This window comes from Callithrix jacchus, chromosome 2, assembly GCF_049354715.1.
Source record: "Callithrix jacchus isolate 240 chromosome 2, calJac240_pri, whole genome shotgun sequence".
In the NCBI taxonomy this organism is placed as follows: Eukaryota; Metazoa; Chordata; class Mammalia; order Primates; family Cebidae; genus Callithrix; species Callithrix jacchus.
The window spans coordinates 143,797,998-143,815,674 of record NC_133503.1 but is presented as its reverse complement, the minus strand read 5'-3'; the positions used below and the strand labels follow the sequence as shown (position 1 = coordinate 143,815,674).

At 39.1% G+C, this 17,677-nt stretch overlaps 1 protein-coding gene across 2 annotated transcripts in view; it reads right to left on the bottom strand.

Moving 5' to 3' along the window:
• SGTB (small glutamine rich tetratricopeptide repeat co-chaperone beta) overlaps positions 1–17,677 on the bottom strand; it is a 52,845-nt gene that overhangs the window by 2,065 nt on the left and 33,103 nt on the right. Inside the window, exons 7-11 of one of the 2 annotated variants that reach the window (XM_078365451.1) lie at positions 12,856–12,994; positions 12,689–12,751; positions 3,819–3,856; positions 3,491–3,574; positions 487–1,972 (exon numbers count right to left, since the gene is read on the bottom strand). In XM_078365451.1, coding sequence (XP_078221577.1) covers positions 1,861–1,972; positions 3,491–3,574; positions 3,819–3,856; positions 12,689–12,751; positions 12,856–12,994 — 436 coding nt within the window. In that variant the 3' untranslated portion in view covers positions 487–1,860. The remainder of the gene's footprint in view (positions 1–486; positions 1,973–3,490; positions 3,575–3,818; positions 3,857–12,688; positions 12,752–12,855; positions 12,995–17,677) is intronic. The other variant, XM_078365452.1, reaches the window with a different exon arrangement.

Here is a 17,677-nt window from a genome sequence, read left to right as displayed (position 1 = left end):
AAGTAGCTGGGATTATAGGCACCCGCCACCACACCAGGCTAATTTTTGTTATTTTCAGTAGAGACAGGGTTTTACCATGTTGGCCAGGCTGGTCTCAAGACTCCTGACCTCAGGTGATCTGCCTGCCTCGGCCTCCCAAAGTGCTGGGATAACAGGAATGAACCATTGTGCAAGGCCAATTAGTCTTTTGATAATGGTTCCATGAGTCCTGATCATCTGCATTATTACTAATTTAGTTTTATATTACTTCATGGCCAGGCACAGTGGCTCACACCTGTAATCCCAGCACTTTGAGATGCCAAGGTGGGCAGATCATTTGAGGTCAGGAGTTCAACACCAGCCTGGCCAATATGATGAAACCCCATCATTAAAAAAAAAAATTTGCTGGATGTGGTACCAGGCACCCATAATCCCAGCTACTCAGGAGGTTGAGGCTTGAGAATTGCTTGAACCCAGGAGGTGGAGGTTGCAGTGAGCTGAGATCACAACACTGTACTCTAGTCTGGCAACAGAGTAGAACTCCATCTCAAAAAAAACCCCACAAAATTTATATTACTTCCTTTTTCAGTTTTCCCTCACAAAACTTGTGAAGTCATTACATGTCAGCACCAATTTCATGATTAATAAACAAAAAATATATTCCATTTGGAATTTAAACTCTCACCCTCACTGTAGTTAGACCCATGCCATTAATGCCTAATGCTCCTTTGTTCTCCACTAACTAATATGGCATCTAATTTATAATAAAGATTTTAAGTCTCTTGTTATATTTAAATTGCATCAAATTTAAACTATGTTAATTATAAGACTGGCATGCCAAGCCAAATTATCACAGATAACATGAACAAGCAGTGTTAGTGATAGATGATGTTTTTTGTTATCCATCAAATAATTACTAAGTTTTCTTTTAAAAAAAAAAAATCAGTGTTTATGGGCACACAATTAAATACCACTTAGAAAATCCTTAACTTAGGAGCAAGTCACTGCCATAGTTATATTTGATAGTTTCCAAGGTAAGGTTACCACTAGGGAAATTGTGATAGTTAAGTCAGTGTTATCACTGACCTATCCAGTGCATTAAGGATTTCTAACTGTATCTTATTGTGTATTTAGCGAAAGTGTGGCCATGCTAATGTTACCAATCCCAAACTGCAGACAAGATTAGTTAAGAACTATGCAGAAAACCTGAGCATCCTACCTTTACTTTCTTATACAATCACATTACCAATTTTGTTCTTTTCAAAACATCCCTTGCATCAAGTGCTACTTCCTAACAGCTTTTATGATTCCCTGTTTGCCAGAACAAGCAACAGTAAAGATATTGGTTCCCATGTTATTTATTCATTGCTGATAGTACTTATCAAAGCTAAACCTAGATAATATTCCTTCTCTCCTGACATACTGCTTGGTGGCAAGTACATGCCTTCTCAACCAGCATAGGAAACCTTTCCTTTGGGTCATTTCCCCTCTCAAAAAACTTTGCTTAAGGGAAATTGGAGCTAAAGAGCTTACCAACAAATAGCCCTACTAGAGTTCAATAAATATACTTTGCTATTAAATCTAATATACAAATATGATAGAAGTTTGAAAATGGAATCTTATCCCAGTGCTGTATTGGCACTTAACAAGGCCAGTGATCATTTCCAAAGGAGTCATGTTATGTTTTGAGTCTGTTTGTGATAAACCTATTGTCTAAATGGATTTATTCTTTAAGAATATACACAAGAGGTTTTCCTCCATTATTTTCAAACATCAGATATGGTGTTTGGTTTTTTGAAGGAGGGAGGGGGTAGTATCTACAACAAATACTTCATTCATAGCCATAAACTATTTGTATCCTGGGCTTCAGCCCCTGGTCAATCAGGAATGCTCTTCAGTGCTGCTGCTGAATGATCTGCTCCGGATGTGATTTCTCAGTTGCTCTATAAGTTCAGGATTTTGTTGCTGTATCTGCTGAGCAAACTGTTGTCCCCTGTAGTAAAGAGACAACGTGGTTTGAATAGGGAATTGCCAGTCACATTTACCCATGCAAAAAGAACTGCAGAAAATGTGGGAGCTACCTACAGGGGGCTTTTTCTAGAAAAACAAGTTTTAGAGCCACAACTTTAGTATAGCATTATTACAATGCAGTGTTCTTTATAAGAAATGAAACCCCCATGCTAATAAAATGAATACTTCAATTGGGTGAAATCTACTTCTATAGTGCTAATAACAAAGAAGCAAAGGGCTAAGAAGCATATGTTTTTATTGTATGTACTCAAAGATAATGCTTTTATACATAAGTCTTAACAGTCTCATATAACACCCAGTTTGGGATGCTTTGGGAGGTCACCTAACAACTAATTTTAAAAACACTGAGAAGTTTATCACAAATTCTAGTGTGTGACCCTCTATTGGCAGTGTTAGGCATGACTATATGCCACTTAAAGGTCATTCTAAAAATGCAATATTCTAAGTGGATACATGGTTGTGATGACAAACAACAAATGGTACTGTGGCTTCATATAAAGCATCCGGCAATAGCATCAGACACAGTTTCAAAACTCAAGAGTTATCTTCACCAATTTGATATAAGAGTGAAGGCAATGTGCTCAAGTAACAAGATGATGCAGGTAGTTCCTCTAAGTGTTGACAGGCACTGAAAAAGTTTGAATAAAATAGTTTCCTGAATTGCCTCAACATTAAAGTATGTAACGTGTGATTTTAAACTATGTATGTATACCTAAATTGATATATATTTTAAGTAGATACTTGACCTTCCTCTGTGTCCCTGAGTAGTTTGAAGTCTGCTGAAAAAAACCTTTTCTTGGCTCTTCATTGGAAAAAAAATGGGGGATTAATAGCTTTATATATATGAGATCACAATTTATTCGGAGATATAACTTTTACTGTTTGTCTCCATACCCTCAAAGTACAAGGTCACCAATCCTTGGAACCCTCTGTAACCAAAGACATTGTATTGATGCCACCACTTAGAAAACCGAGGACCCTAATTTCATACTGACAACACAATCACGTAAAATTAAAATTAGGCTGCAAATGAACCGAATGTGCTTTGGCTTCTTTAGTAAGTCACTAACCTGTACCTCAGTTTCTCTAGACATTGAGTAGGGATATAAATTATCTACTTTTCTAATATCCGTCCCTCACCTGCCTTATTGAGATGGTGCCAGAAAAGAAGAAAAAATTATGTTGGTACTTGGTGTCCCTTTTTAATAAAGCATAACGAGTGGGGGGAAAAAAGCATAGTGAACATATGATTCTTTTTCTCAACAGACAGGGCTGGCGAGACCAGGTCTGGATTCCTGCCCTGCAGTCTAAAAAGTGGTTCTAATTCATGAACTTCTTTCAGATTTAGTAAGTTTAAGGAGGCCAATATTACTAACAGTAAAGGATAAAAATTTAAAAAGAATGCCCTTACCCCTCACCATGGAGATAAGCTGAAAACATAAAAGACATCGTCACTATGTCTATTTTAAATAATACTTACGCTTGGATGAGGCTTGATAGGTCAGTTAGGCCCCCAACTCCAGCAGCAGGTCCCCCAATGGCATTTGTCATCATCCCTGACATTCTAGAGTACACAAGAAATACATCACTGGGATTGGTGTATATTCTTAACAAATAAGACAACTGGACGAGGAAAAGCTAATAAAATATGCCCATGTTATGCTAGAGGCTATACCAAATGTGTATAGCTTTAAGCTCCAACTGACTGCCATTCGGAACAGTTTCATCATTTTTGAGCTGATGTGCTTGAATTAGGAGGCTAGCAAATAGAATCGGGGACATGTAATAAGCTATTTCTATATACTTACAGCTGTTGAACTTGAGGGTTCTGCATTAAACTTGCTGCCTGGAATTGAAAAATAGCACCTCCCATTAAAGGCAGTTAATATATGTAGGGATTTTTAACAAACATCTTTTTTTGGAAGAACGAAAGCTAAACCATGTATGCACTAACATTTTGTAAAGTTTCCGTGTGCTATGCAAAGTAAATGGGAATGTAAAAAGAGAGGAGGTACTAGAAAAAGTGCCATTAAGAAGACATGGTGAGGATATAGAGATTACAAACAATACTATAAACTGAGGACACTGACAGCAGTTTACTTACTACACTGATCATATCAATTAAGCCTAAAGGAAAAATAGGAACATTAAAAGTATAGTTAAGGAATCTCCTACACTTGAGAAGGTCCATTGCAAATGAGCTCTTAAGAGATGTGACTTTGCTCCACAAGGCCCAGCAGTTTCAATCCTTCCCATGCTTACAGTGGCACAGAGAATTAAATTTATGTACACACACACTTTTAAAACATTCTATTTTGAAAGCATCACAGTTTCTTTGGCCTCAAATTGGGACCGTCAACAATATTCATATACAATTTTAATTTAGTCTAAATCTTTATAGACAATAGTTTCTATTCAGGGACTCTCTATGAAGTGTTGGGCACTTGCTTATATTACAGAAAGATCACTGACTGATTTGCAAATAATTCAAAACTTTCCTCAAGTCCCAGTCAGGATTGGTGCCTCTGAGCCAACCCATAAGTGCTAAGGGCATTACACAGGAAAAGCGGGACGAATGAGCTGTAAACATTTTGCAAGCCCTCTAAACTGGCTCTGCAACAGCAGTTCTTTCCATGCTCCCAGAATCTAGGAACTAGAAGAAATTTAGAGCAGATCTATGGCTTTTCCGGTCACTTTTCAGTAAGCAGTCCTCCTGTCACTTTAAGTTGTATAAAATGACCTTCAGTTCAGTAATTAATGTCTCAGTGTAACAACCAAATACATAAAGCTTCATTTATAGGTAAAACTTTTCCCTTCCCTAGCATGGGCCTGCTACATATTGGCCAGTTGCAGCAGAAAAGAGGCAACAGTGACTGCTCTGTTTCCTATAGTAGGGGTCCCCAACCCTTGGGCCACAGATGGTTAGGAACCAGGCTGCACAGCAGCAGGTTAGCAGTGGGCGAGTGAGCATTACTGCCTGATCTCTACCTCCTGTCAGATCAGCTGCAGCATTAGATTCTCAGAAGAGCAAGAACCCTATTGTGAACTGCACATGTGAGGGATCTAGGTTGAGTGCTCCTCATGAAAATTTAATGATTCTCCCCATCCTCCTCTTACCCTCTACACCCGGTATGGTCCATGGAAAAATTGTCTTCCATGAAACTAGTCCCTGTTGCCAAAAAGGTTGGGGACTGCTGTCCTATAGTGCTTTTTTGTGTGTGTGTCACCCAGACTGGAGCGCAATAGCATGACCTCAGCTCAGTGCAACCTCAGCCTCCTGGGTTCTAGCAATTCTCCTGCCTCAGCCTTCCAAGTAAGTGGGATTACAGGTGTGCACCACCACATCCAGCTAATTTTTGTATTTTTGGTAGAGACAGGGTTTCACCAGGATGGTCTGGAATGCCTGACTTCAAGCGATCCGCCCACCTCAGCCTCCCAAAGTTCTGGGATTACAGGCATGAGCTACCAGGCCCAGGCCTATAGTGCTTTATCCTGTAGTGCTTCTAGTCCTCTTCCCTCAACTTGTGATTAAGAGTTTTGGCCCTCCAGGATGAGGGTTAAATGGAGGGAAAAATGAAAGGAACAGGAAAGTTCTTATTTGATGACTGGTATTATCTTACTAGTTTTGCATTGGTGCTCTTTGAGTTTGCAAGGTGTTAAAAAACTGCTGTAGTTCTCTTACAGGGTACTTTCTGGTGTTCTTCAGACACTTCTCCCTTCTCTACACCCCTGGAGATTTCTCATCTATTCTTTGAAAAGGGTAATTTACTCTCTGGATGGATGAGAGTACTTTTGCTTCAATCTCAGGTTCTTGGCAGTCCTCCATAGATTCTCTGTGTTGGGATCCTGTCGCACTTCCAAGAAAGCCTCTTAGACATATTCAGACACACACTCTCACAGTTGTGTGTGCTCACCTTGGTCCACAGGAAACACCTCTGCTCCACTGTCATCAGTATAGTAACTGCCTAAACCACAAAGCTAATTCTGCCACTAGCTTTCCAGTTGAACATCAGGTAGAAAGTCTCTGGACCAGAAAAGCCCTTTCTCAGTGGGGGCTTGAGATGAGAGCAAGCTTCCCTACTTCCTTCATATATGGAGCCCTAGAACTCTAATAGCTCTCTCCAAAAATCATGTTTTTATCTCTATCAACCTGGCCCTTTTTACAAGTCACAAAACATGTTTTTTATCTCTATCTTTTGCAACTCCTACATGGTGGTCTCACACCTTATTTTGGTACATAGCGGCTTGGAGCCTAAGCCAAATCTGAAACTAAAAGAATTCCATTTTCACATCCTGTTACAATTCTATAACCTGAGTCCTAGAATGGGTAACCATGCTTAAAAAAAAAAAAAAAAAGTCACAAGACCTACAAAACATGTATTTGCCAGCATGGTAAGAAGACTGAAATTTGATGAGGGAAAAATAAAAACAACCTATTCCTAAAAAGACATCTCACTGAGAATGAGTCATCTGTGCATCTCAGTTCAACAGAAGATGTAATGGATGCAAGACATATTTTTTGAAGGAAACAAAAGATGAATAAAAATCGATTTCAGCCCTCCAAGGGCATATCATGTGATAGAATAATTCCCATCCAAAAAATACAGTCACCCCAGGAGCTTGATAACATCTTAGACCCACTAAAAAGTTACCACATATTGGGCCACAGCATGTATTTTCATGGGTTTCTCAAAAAAACCCATAAATTCATAAATTATTTTGTTGGTTTGAAGAATAGAGGACAGTATATATATATATATATATATATATATATATATATATATATATACACACACACACACACACACACACACATACACACACACACACACACACACACACATGACTCAAGACAGAAAACAAGGCACACAATGCTGAGGGACAAGCCTCAGGAACCACAATGACCAAATACTCAGACTGCAAATGTTAGATATCTTCCTAGAACCACTTTTATGTAAGAGAATAGTTTTTGTTTGGATGGTTGGTTGTTTTGATTTTTGTTTTTGTTTTTGTTTTTTGAGATGGAGTCTCACTCTGTTGCCCAGGCTGGAGTACAATGGGATGGTCTTGGCTCACTGCAACCTCTGACTCCTGGGTTCAAGCAATTCTCTTGCCTCAGGCTCCCAAGCAGCTGGGATTACAGGTGCCTGCAATCACACCTGGCTAATTTTTGTACTTTTAGTAGAGACAGGGTTTCGCTATGTTGGCTAGGCTGGTCTCGAACTTCTGACTTTGTGATCTGCCTGCCTCAGCTTCTCAAAGTGCTACAATTACAGGCATGAGCCACCGTGCCCAGCCAAGACAGTAGTTTTTAACTTTTCATATATTGGCAGACTCCTGTGCCAATTTGATGAGAAATATGATACTGTCCCTGGAAAAATGCACACATACACATGTACACAGATTTTTATGTATAATTTTGGGGAAATCCCTGAGCTTCCTGAAGTCCATCCATGGCTTTCCCACAGGAAGCACATGGACAGGTTAAGAACCCTGCCATTCAGTCAGAGAGAAAGGCGAGACCACCTACAAAGTGAAGCCTATTAGACTAACAACAGATCTCTCAGCAGAAATCCTACAAGCCAGGAGAGATTGGAGACCAATATTCAACATTCTTAAAAGAATTTCCAACCCAGAATTTCACATCTGGCCAAACTAAGCTTCATAAGCAAAGAAGAAATAAGATCCTTTTCAGACAAGCAAATGCTGACGGAATTCGTTACTACCAGACCTGCCATACAAGAGCTCCTGAAGGAAGCACTAAATATGGAAAGGAAAAACTGTTACCAGCCACTACAAAAACACACTGAAGTACAAAGACCAGTGACACTATAAAGCAACCACATAAGTCTGCAAACTAGCCAGCTAGCATCATGATGACAGGATCAAATTTACACATACCACTACTAATCTTAAATGTAAATAAATGTCCCAATTAAAAGACACAGAATAGAAAGCCAGATTAAAAAAAAAAAAAGACCCGTCAGTGAGCTGCAATCAAGAGACCCAGTACACGTACAAAGATACACATAGGCTCGAAATATAAGGATGGAGGAAATTTACCAAGCAAATGGAAAACAGAAAAAAGCAGGGGTCATAATTCTAGTTTCTGACAAAACAGACTTGAAACCGACGAAGATCAAAAAAGACAAAGAAGAAGGAGGAGGTTGCAGTGGGCCATGATGGCGCCACTGTACTCCAGCCTGGGTGACAGAGCAAGACTCTGTCTCAAGAAAAAAGAAGACAGAGAAGGGTATTCCGTAATGGTAAAAGGTTCAATTCAATAAGAAGAGCTAACTATCTTAAATACATATGCACCCAATACAGGAGCACTCAGATTCATAAAGCAAGTACTTAGAGAGCTTCAAAGAAACTAGACTCCCACACAATAATAGTGGGAGACTTTAAAACTCTACTGACAATATTAGACGATCATCAAGACAGAAAACTAACAAAGATATTCAGAACCTGAACTCAGCTCTGGATCAAGTAGACCTGATATCTACAGAACTCTCCACCCAAAACAACAGAATATTCTTCTCATCACCATGCAACACTCAATTCACTTAAAACCACACAACTACATGGAAATTGAACAACCTGCTCCTGAATGACTTCTGGGTAAATGATGAAATTAAGGCAGAAATCAGGAAGTTCTTTGAAACTAATGAGAACAAAGATACAACATACCAGAATCTCAGACACAGCTAAAACAGTGTTAAGAAAGAAATTTAGAGCATTAAATACCCACATCAAAAAGCTATAAAGGTCTCAAGTTGACAACCTAATATCTTAACTAAAAGAACTAGAAAAACAAGAGCAAACAAACCCCGAAGCTAGCAGAAGACAAGAAATAACCAAGATCAGAGCTTAACTGAAGGAGACAGAGACACAAGAAAACCCTTCAAAAAACAATGAATCCAGGAGCTGGTTTTTTGAAAAAAATTAATAAACTAGATAGACCACTAGCTATACTAATGAAGAGGAAAAGAGAAGATTCAAACAAACACAATCAGAAGTGATAAGGGGGATATTACCACCGACCCAACAGAAATACAAACAACCATCAGAGAATACTACAAACAATCCTATGCACATAAACTAGAAATTTTACTAATCAATTTCTAGAAGAAATGGATAAATTCCTGGACACATGCTGCCTCCCAAGACTGAACCAGGAAGAAAATAAATCCCTGAATAGGCCATTAAAGGGTTCTGAAATTGAGGCAGTAATAAATAGCCTACCAACCAAAACAAAAGCCCAGGACCAGATGAATTCACAGCTGAATTCTACCTGAGATACAAAGAAGAGCTGGTACCACTCCTACAGAAACTATTCCAAAAAACTGAAAAGGATGAACACCTCCCAACTAACTCATTCTATGAAGCCAACATCATCTCAATACCAAAACCTGACCAGGAACAACAAGAAAAAGAAAACTTCAGGCCAATATCCTTGATGAACATTGATGGAAAAATCCTCAGCAAAATACTGGCAAAACAAATCCAGCAGCACATCAAAAAGCTTAAAAATCACCATCAAGGAGGCTTCATCCCCAAGATGCAAGGCTATTTATACATAAGCAAATTAATAAATGTGACTCATCTCATAAACAGAACCAAAGACAAAAACCCCATGATTATCTCAATAGATGCAGAAAAGGCCTTTGATAAAATTCAACATCCCTTCATGTAAAAAACTGTCAATAAACTAGATATTCAAGGAACATACCTTAAAATAATAAAAGCCATATTTGACAAACCCACAGCCAATATCACACTGAATGGGCAAAAGCTGGAGGTATTCCCCCTTGAAAACCAGCACAAGACGAGGAAGCCCTCTTTCACCACTCCTATTCAACATATTAATAGTATTGGAAGTTTTGGCCGAGGAAATCAGGCAAGAGAAAGAAACAAAGCGTATTCAGTTAGGAAGAGAGGAAGTCAAACTACCCCTGTTTACAGATGACATAATCCTATATTTAGAAAACCCCACTGTCTCAGTCCAGAAGTTTCTTAAGCTGATAAGCAACTTCAGCACAGTCTCAGGATACAAAATCAATGACCAAAAATCACTAGCATTCCTACATACCAACAATGGGCAAGTTGAGAATCGAATCACAAACGAACTCCCATTCACAATTGCCACAAGAATAAAATACTTAGGAGTACAACTAACAGGCAAAGCGAAGAAAATTTTCAAGGAGAACTACAAACCACTTCTTAAATAAATCAGAGATGACATAAATCGAAAAACATTCTATGCTCATGGATGGGAGGAATCAATATCATGAAAATGACCATATTGCCCTGAGCAATTTATATATTTAAATGCTATTCTCATTAAACTACCATTGACATTCTTCACAGAATTAGAAAAAAACAGTTTTAAAATTCATATGGAGCCGGGCGCAGTGGCTCACGCCTATAATCCCAGCACTTTGGGAGGCCGAAGCAGGCAGATCATGAGGTCAAGAGATTGAGACCATCCTGGCCAACAAACTGAAACCCCGTCTCTACTAAAATATAAAAAGTAGCTGGGCATGGTGGCACATGTCTGTAGTCCCAGCTACTTGGGAAGCTGAGGCAAGAGAATTGCTTGAATCCAGGTGGCGGAGGTTGCAGTGAGCTGAGATTGCGCCACTGCACTCCAGCCTGGCACCTAGCAACAGAGCAAGACTCTGTCTCAAAAAAAAAAAAAAAAGAAATTCATATGGAACCAAAAAAGAGCCCTAATAGCCAAGGCAATCCTAAATGAAAAGAACAAAGCTGAGGCATCATGTTACCCAATTTCAAACTATACCACAGGGCTACAGTAACCAAAACAGCATGGTACTGGTACAAGAACAGACACATAGACCAGTGGAACAGAACAGAGAACCCAGAAATAAGACCTCACACCCACAACTATTTGATCTTTGACAAACCTGACAAAAGCAATAAGGAAAAGATTCCCTGTTTAATAAATGGTGCTGAGAGAACTGGCTAGCCATATGGTGAAAATTAAAACTGGACCCCTTCATTATACCATATATATACAAAAATCAATGTGAGGTAGATTAAAGACTTAAATGTATAACTCAAAACTATAAAAACCCTAAAAGAAAACCTAGGCAATACCACTCAAGACATAGGCACAGGCAAAGATTTCCTGATGAAGATACCAAAAACAATTTCAACAAAAGAAAAAATTGACAAATAGGATTTAATTAAACAAAGAGTTTCTTTTCCACACCAAAAAAATTATCAGCAGAGTAAACAGACAACCTACAGAATGAAAGAACATTTCTGCAATCTATCCATCTGACAAAGGTCTAATATTCCGCATCTATAAAGAACTTAAACAAATTTACAAGAAAAAAAACAAACAGCCCTATTATAAAGTGGGCAAAGGAAATGAACAGACACTTCTCAAAAGAAGACATACATGTGGCCAACAAACATGAAAAAAAACAGCTCAACATCACTGATCATTAGAGAAGTGCAAATCAAAACCACAGTGAGATACCATCTCACACCAGTCAGAACGACTATTATTAAAAACTCAAAGAACAGGCCAGGTGTGGTGGCTCACATCTATAATCCCAGCACTTTAAGAGGCCAAGGCAGGCAGATCACCAGAGGTCAGGAGTTCACGACCAGCCTGGCCAACATGACGAAACCCCATCCCTACTAAAAATATAAGAATTAGCCAGGCATGATTATGGGTGCCTATTATCCCAGCTACTCAGGAGGCTGAGGCAGGAGACTCTCTTGAACCCAGGAGGCGGAAGCTGTAGTGAGCTGAGATTGCACCATTGCACTCCAGCCTGGGTTACAAGAGTGAAACTTTGTCTCGAATAAAACAAACAACAACAACAACAAAACAGATGCTGGCAAAGTTGTAGAGAAAAAGGAACACTTTGACACTGTTGGTGGGAATCTAAATTGTGGAAGACAGTGTAGTGATTTCTCAAAGACCTAGAAGCAGAAATACCGTTCAATCTACCAATCCTATTACTGGGTATATACCCAAAGGAATATAAATCATTCTACTGTAAATACACATGCATACATATGTTCATTGCAGCACTATTCATAATAGCAAAGACATGGAATCAACCCAAATGTCCAACAATGATAGATTGGACAAAGAAAATGCAGTACATATACACCATGAAATACTATTCAGCCATAAAACACAAGATCATGTCCCTCACAGGAACATGGATGGAGCTGGAGGCCATTTTACCATTTTACTTAACAAGCTAACGCATGAAAAGAAAACCAAATAACACATGTTCTCATTTATAAGTGGGAGCCAAATGATGAGAACACGTTGACACATATTGGCGAACAACACACACTGGGGCCTGTTGGAGGGTGGGGGATAGGAGGAGAGAAAGGATCTGGAACAATAGCTAACGTATGCTGGGCTTAATACCTAGGTGATGGGAAGATCTGTGCAGGAAACTCCTGTGGCACACATTTATCTATGTAACAAACCTGCATGTCCTGCACATGTACCCCAGAACTTAAAAGTTGGAAATAAAAAAAAGAACTCTGCTACAGCTTATATCAACATTTCACTACAACCACCACCACAAAAGCTCCACTTACTTGTTTCTAAAAAAATTGCATAGCTACATAGCTCTATGGAAAACAGAGCCAGCAGAGGCAGAAAAGAAGGTATACTCACCATACTAATGAAGGCTGGATTATTTATCAAGCTAGCCATGTCAAAACTCAGCCCAGTTCCTGTCTGTAAAACAATTATATCTGAAAATCAGTCCAACAACTACAATTTAATTACAATAAGTTGTGAATGACAGAAAATACTTCACTTGTTTAGCATGAACAACTTACAGGACTAGATACCTCTCTTAACTTCTGTTCTGCTATTTTCAGGTTTGACTTATAGGAATCATTTTCAGGGTCAAGATCTAATGCCTTTTGATAACTTGTAACTGCTTCTTCAAATTTATTCATGGCAGTGAGGGCCAGCCTGAAGGGAATACAGAGTACAAGAACATAAGATACATGATTAAAGAATATCAGGACATCACCAACATCATCAAACGTCTGTCTGTCTTGGTATTCAGTTCTTTCCAGATTACACTTAATTTATTCATTGTACTATTGCTCACAGGAGTAAAATTCCCTCCAACTTAAGATTCTATACATCTGAACTCTCTCCATTCCGCTTGCTGACAACCTGGTTGTCCTACAGATCATGAATTTAATACTTAGAGATTATCTTACTTATTCTACTATTTTTAAGCCTAATATGTAAAATAATTTGCTTTATAAATGCCTAGAGTAAGCTCCAAAAGATGTGAACTGACAATCATGTGGTCACATAAATCTACGATGCTAACACCATTTTTAAGGACTCTAAACTATATTTGTGCTTTGAAATGGCCCACATGGCTTCTTCCTAACAGAGCAACAATAAATATAAATTATAAGAAAACAAGCTATATATTATAACTATTCCTGATCAAAACAGGTAGATAAAATTAGCATCCTTTACAACTCAAATGACACATTATACCAGGTACAAGTCAAAGAGTTATTAAATTTTAATGTTCATATTACCTAGTTAAAATTTACTTATTGAAACATTACTACAGCACCAAACAATAACTGTATATATGTTGAGATGGTATTAGGGGTTTCTGTTGCTTTAGGGTTTTTTTTAAACAAATTTCTTAATTCTTTCTTTTCTCTTTCTTTTTCTCTTCATTGGAATCTAATTAATTTTCTACCAGTCAACCATGTACAATACTTTATCAGAGTCCCCAGTTAATCAAGAGTCAAGTAAATAACTATTTATTGAAACACATGTATAAGAATATTCTCAAAATAATATCTAAAGATACTAAGGATCCTGGCTAGACACGATAGCCCACGTCTTCAATCCCAGCACTTTGGGAAGCCGAGGTGGGTAGATCGCTTGAGTTTAGGAGTTTGAGAGCAGCCTGGCTTACATGGTGAAACCTCGTCTCTACTAAAAATACAAAAATTAGCTGGGCATGGTGGCAGGCACCTGTAATCCCAGCTACTAGGGAGGCTGAGGCACAAGAATCGCTTAAACCAGGGAGGTGAAGGTTACAGTGAGCCAAGATAGAGCCACTGCACTCCAGCCCAGGTGACAGAGTGAGACTTCATCTCAAAAAAAAAAAAGTATCTAAAGATACCAAGGATTCCACAATAAAACACATAAAGTTCCTAGCCCAGACACAGTGGTTCATGCCTGTAATCCCAACACTTTGGGAGGCTGAGGCAGATGGATCACCTAAGGTCAGGAGTTCAAGATCAGCCTGACCAACATGATGAAACCCCATCTCTACCAAATACAAAAAATTAGCCAGGCATGGTGGCACATGCCTATAATCCCAGCTACTTGGGAGACTGAGGCAGGAGAACCACTTGAACCTAGGAGGTGGAGGTTGCAGTGAGCTGAGATTGTGTCACTGCACTCCTGCCTGGACAATAAGAGCAAAACGTCATCTCAAAAAAAAAAAAAAAAAAGATACAGTTTCCTGACTTTAAAAAAATTTCATTCTACCTGGGGAAGACAGGCAACAAGTATGCAAATCAAAAGGGCAATATTAAAGAGAATGAATAGGAGAGCTGCTCAAAAAGTAGCCACTTTGCAAAGACCTGAGTGATGTAAAAAAAAGCAGTCATGAAAATGAGGGAGGAGTATTGTAGTGGAAACAGCAGTAAACTGAAAGGTCCTGAGAAAGGTGCAAGCTTGGTATTCTTTTTTTTTTTTTTTTGAGACGGAGTTTCGCTCTTGTTACCCAGGCTGGAGTGCAATGGCGCGATCTCGGCTCACCGCAACCTCCGCCTCCTGGGTTCAGGCAATTCTCCTGCCTCAGCCTCCCGAGTAGCTGGGATTACAGGCATGCGCCACCATGCCCAGCTAATTTTTTGTATTTTTAGTAGAGACAGGGTTTCACCAAACTGACCAGGATGGTCTCGATCTCTTGACCTCGTGATCCACCCGCCTCAGCCTCCCAAAGTGCTAGGATTACAGGCTTGAGCCACCGCGCCCGGCCAAGCTTGGTATTCTTAAGGTACAGCACAAGGACTGATGAGGAGGAAACACAGAAAACAAAGCATGGAGAGATGATATCAGAGAATAGGCGGGTGCCAGATGATATAGGACCATTGCTTGGAGTTTGAACTTTATTCTGGTTGCAATGGAGTTGCATGGTCTAATCTGTGCTTTTGAAAGCTCACTCTGGCTTCTACGTAGAGGATCTACAAGAGCAGAAGAGTAGAATGGAGGCAGGAGATCAGTTAGGAAGCTATTGCAGTAGCCTAGGTAAGAGATGTAGTTATATGGAAGATAGTGATCAACACTTGGATTTAAGATATATACAGAAACAACAATTGACAGGACTTGCTGATAGACTATCAGTCCTTATGTCAGGTGTAATAAAAATAAAGGATAATGGGATAAATGATTGTACAATGTATTGAGACTGAAAAGATTTTGGAAGGGAACACGAGCTCTGTTTGGGACATGTTAAGTTTAAAATGCCTATTAAACATCCAAACATGGAGTGAAAAAGTGGTTGAATATATGAGTATGGAGTTCAAACATATAACTTAGATCCAATAACATACATAGTTGATTCTTATTCACAGTAATTCTGTTCTATAAAGTCACCATGAACAATGAGTTACCAAATACTGAACAATTGTTCCTAGGGAAAATATAGAGTTACATTCCTGCAAATAGTTGTAAATAGTCACATTTTCATCAACTGATCAATATATAATCCTGTTTTATGTGTGTTTCTGTTTAAATAAACTTTATTTAATATATATTTTTTATTCATTAGCATTGAACTCATAGCCAAGGGCACTAACTCATGCCTGAATGAAGCTTGTCTCATTAATGTATTTTCTGCATAAGGCACATCACACTCTTGTACTTAGGAACACTAGACAACACTTCAGCCTATACTTGGGGTGCCACTATAAACAGCAAAATCACAAATAAAGGACACAAAAATACAAAAAAATGTAGCACTAAATAGACTGCTTCATCATGAGAGCTAAAACAAAAAGGTAGAGCATCACCTTATTTACCCTCAGCTGAGACTGGGAACATCAGGATACACATTTTCACTAATTGTGCATATCCATGAATGACCACAGAAGCAGTGTAAATATTGATTTGGGGATTACAAATTAATTTAGCAAGTAGGTAAATTCATAAATACAGAATCTGCAAATAATGAGTAGTAACTGTAGATAGATTTTAAAAGCATGGAGCAGGATAAACTGCACAAAGAGAACAGACATATAAACAGCAGCAGCAGGGGATGCAACCCTAAAATACAGCACTGTTATGAGATGGCAGAGAGGAAGAACAAGCAAGGGAGACTGGAAAAGAGCATCTAGCAAAATAAAAGGGGAAACAGGGCAAGTGTGGTGTCAGGATCCTAGAGAGTGATGTATTTTGATGATAAGTTAATAGCAGCTGGGCACAGTGGCTCATGTGTGTAATCCCAGCACTTTGGAAGGCCAAGGTGGGTGGATCACCTGAAGTCAGGAGTTCAAGACCAGCCTGACCAACATGGTGAAACCCTGTCTCCACTAAAAACACAGAAATTACGCAGGTGTGGTGACAGGCACCTGTAATCCCAACTCCTTGGGAGGCTGAGGTGGGAGAATTGCTTGAACCTGGAGGCAGAGGTTGCAGTGAGCTGAGATTGTGTCATTGTACTCCAACCTGGGCAACAAGAGTGAAATTATGCTTCTAAATAAATAAATAGATAAATTGGCTTATAAAAATAAATAAGTTAATTGCATCAAATACTAAAAGACAGTTTATGGTGAGGATACAGAGCTGAACACTCCTAGGCAAAATATAGACAACTGGTAACCTTGAATAGAGCTATCTCAGTAGAGTGACTGTATTACCCAGGGTTCTCCAGAGAAAAGGAACCAACAGTGTATATATATATGAAGAGATTTCTTGTGAGGGACTGGCTTATACAATTATGGAGGTTGAGAAGTCCCACCATCTGCTGTCTGCAAGCTGGAGACCCAGTAAAAATAATGATGTAATTCCAGTTCAAACCCAAAGACTTCAGAACCAGGACAGCTGATGGTGTAAGTTGGGTCCAAGTCCAAAGGCTTCAGAATGAGGAATGCTCAGGTCCAACAGCAGGAGAAGATGGATGCTCCAGCTCAAGCAGAGAGAGCAAATTTGCCCTTCCTCTATTTTTTTGTTCTATTTGACCACTTGAAGGAATTGTTGATACTTACCCACATTGGTATGGGTGATATTCTTAACCCACTCTGCCAATTCAAATGCTAATCTCATAAAAAAATTAGCTAGGCATCGTGGCTCACACCTGTAGTCCCAACTACTCAGGAAGCTAAAGCAGGAGTATGGCTTGAACCTGGGAGGCAGAGGTTGCAATGAACCAAGACTGCAGCACTGCACTCCAGCCTGGGTGACAGAGTGAGACTCTGTCTCAAAAACAAAGAAAAAAATGCTAATCTTTTCTGGAAACACACTCACAGACATACCCAGAAATAATGTTTTACCAGCTATCTGGGCATCCTTTAACCCAGTCAAGTTGACAAATAAAATTAACCACCATAGTGATATAGAACAGAAGCCCTATTGGAACAAGCTTAAGAGAAAATAGGAGAT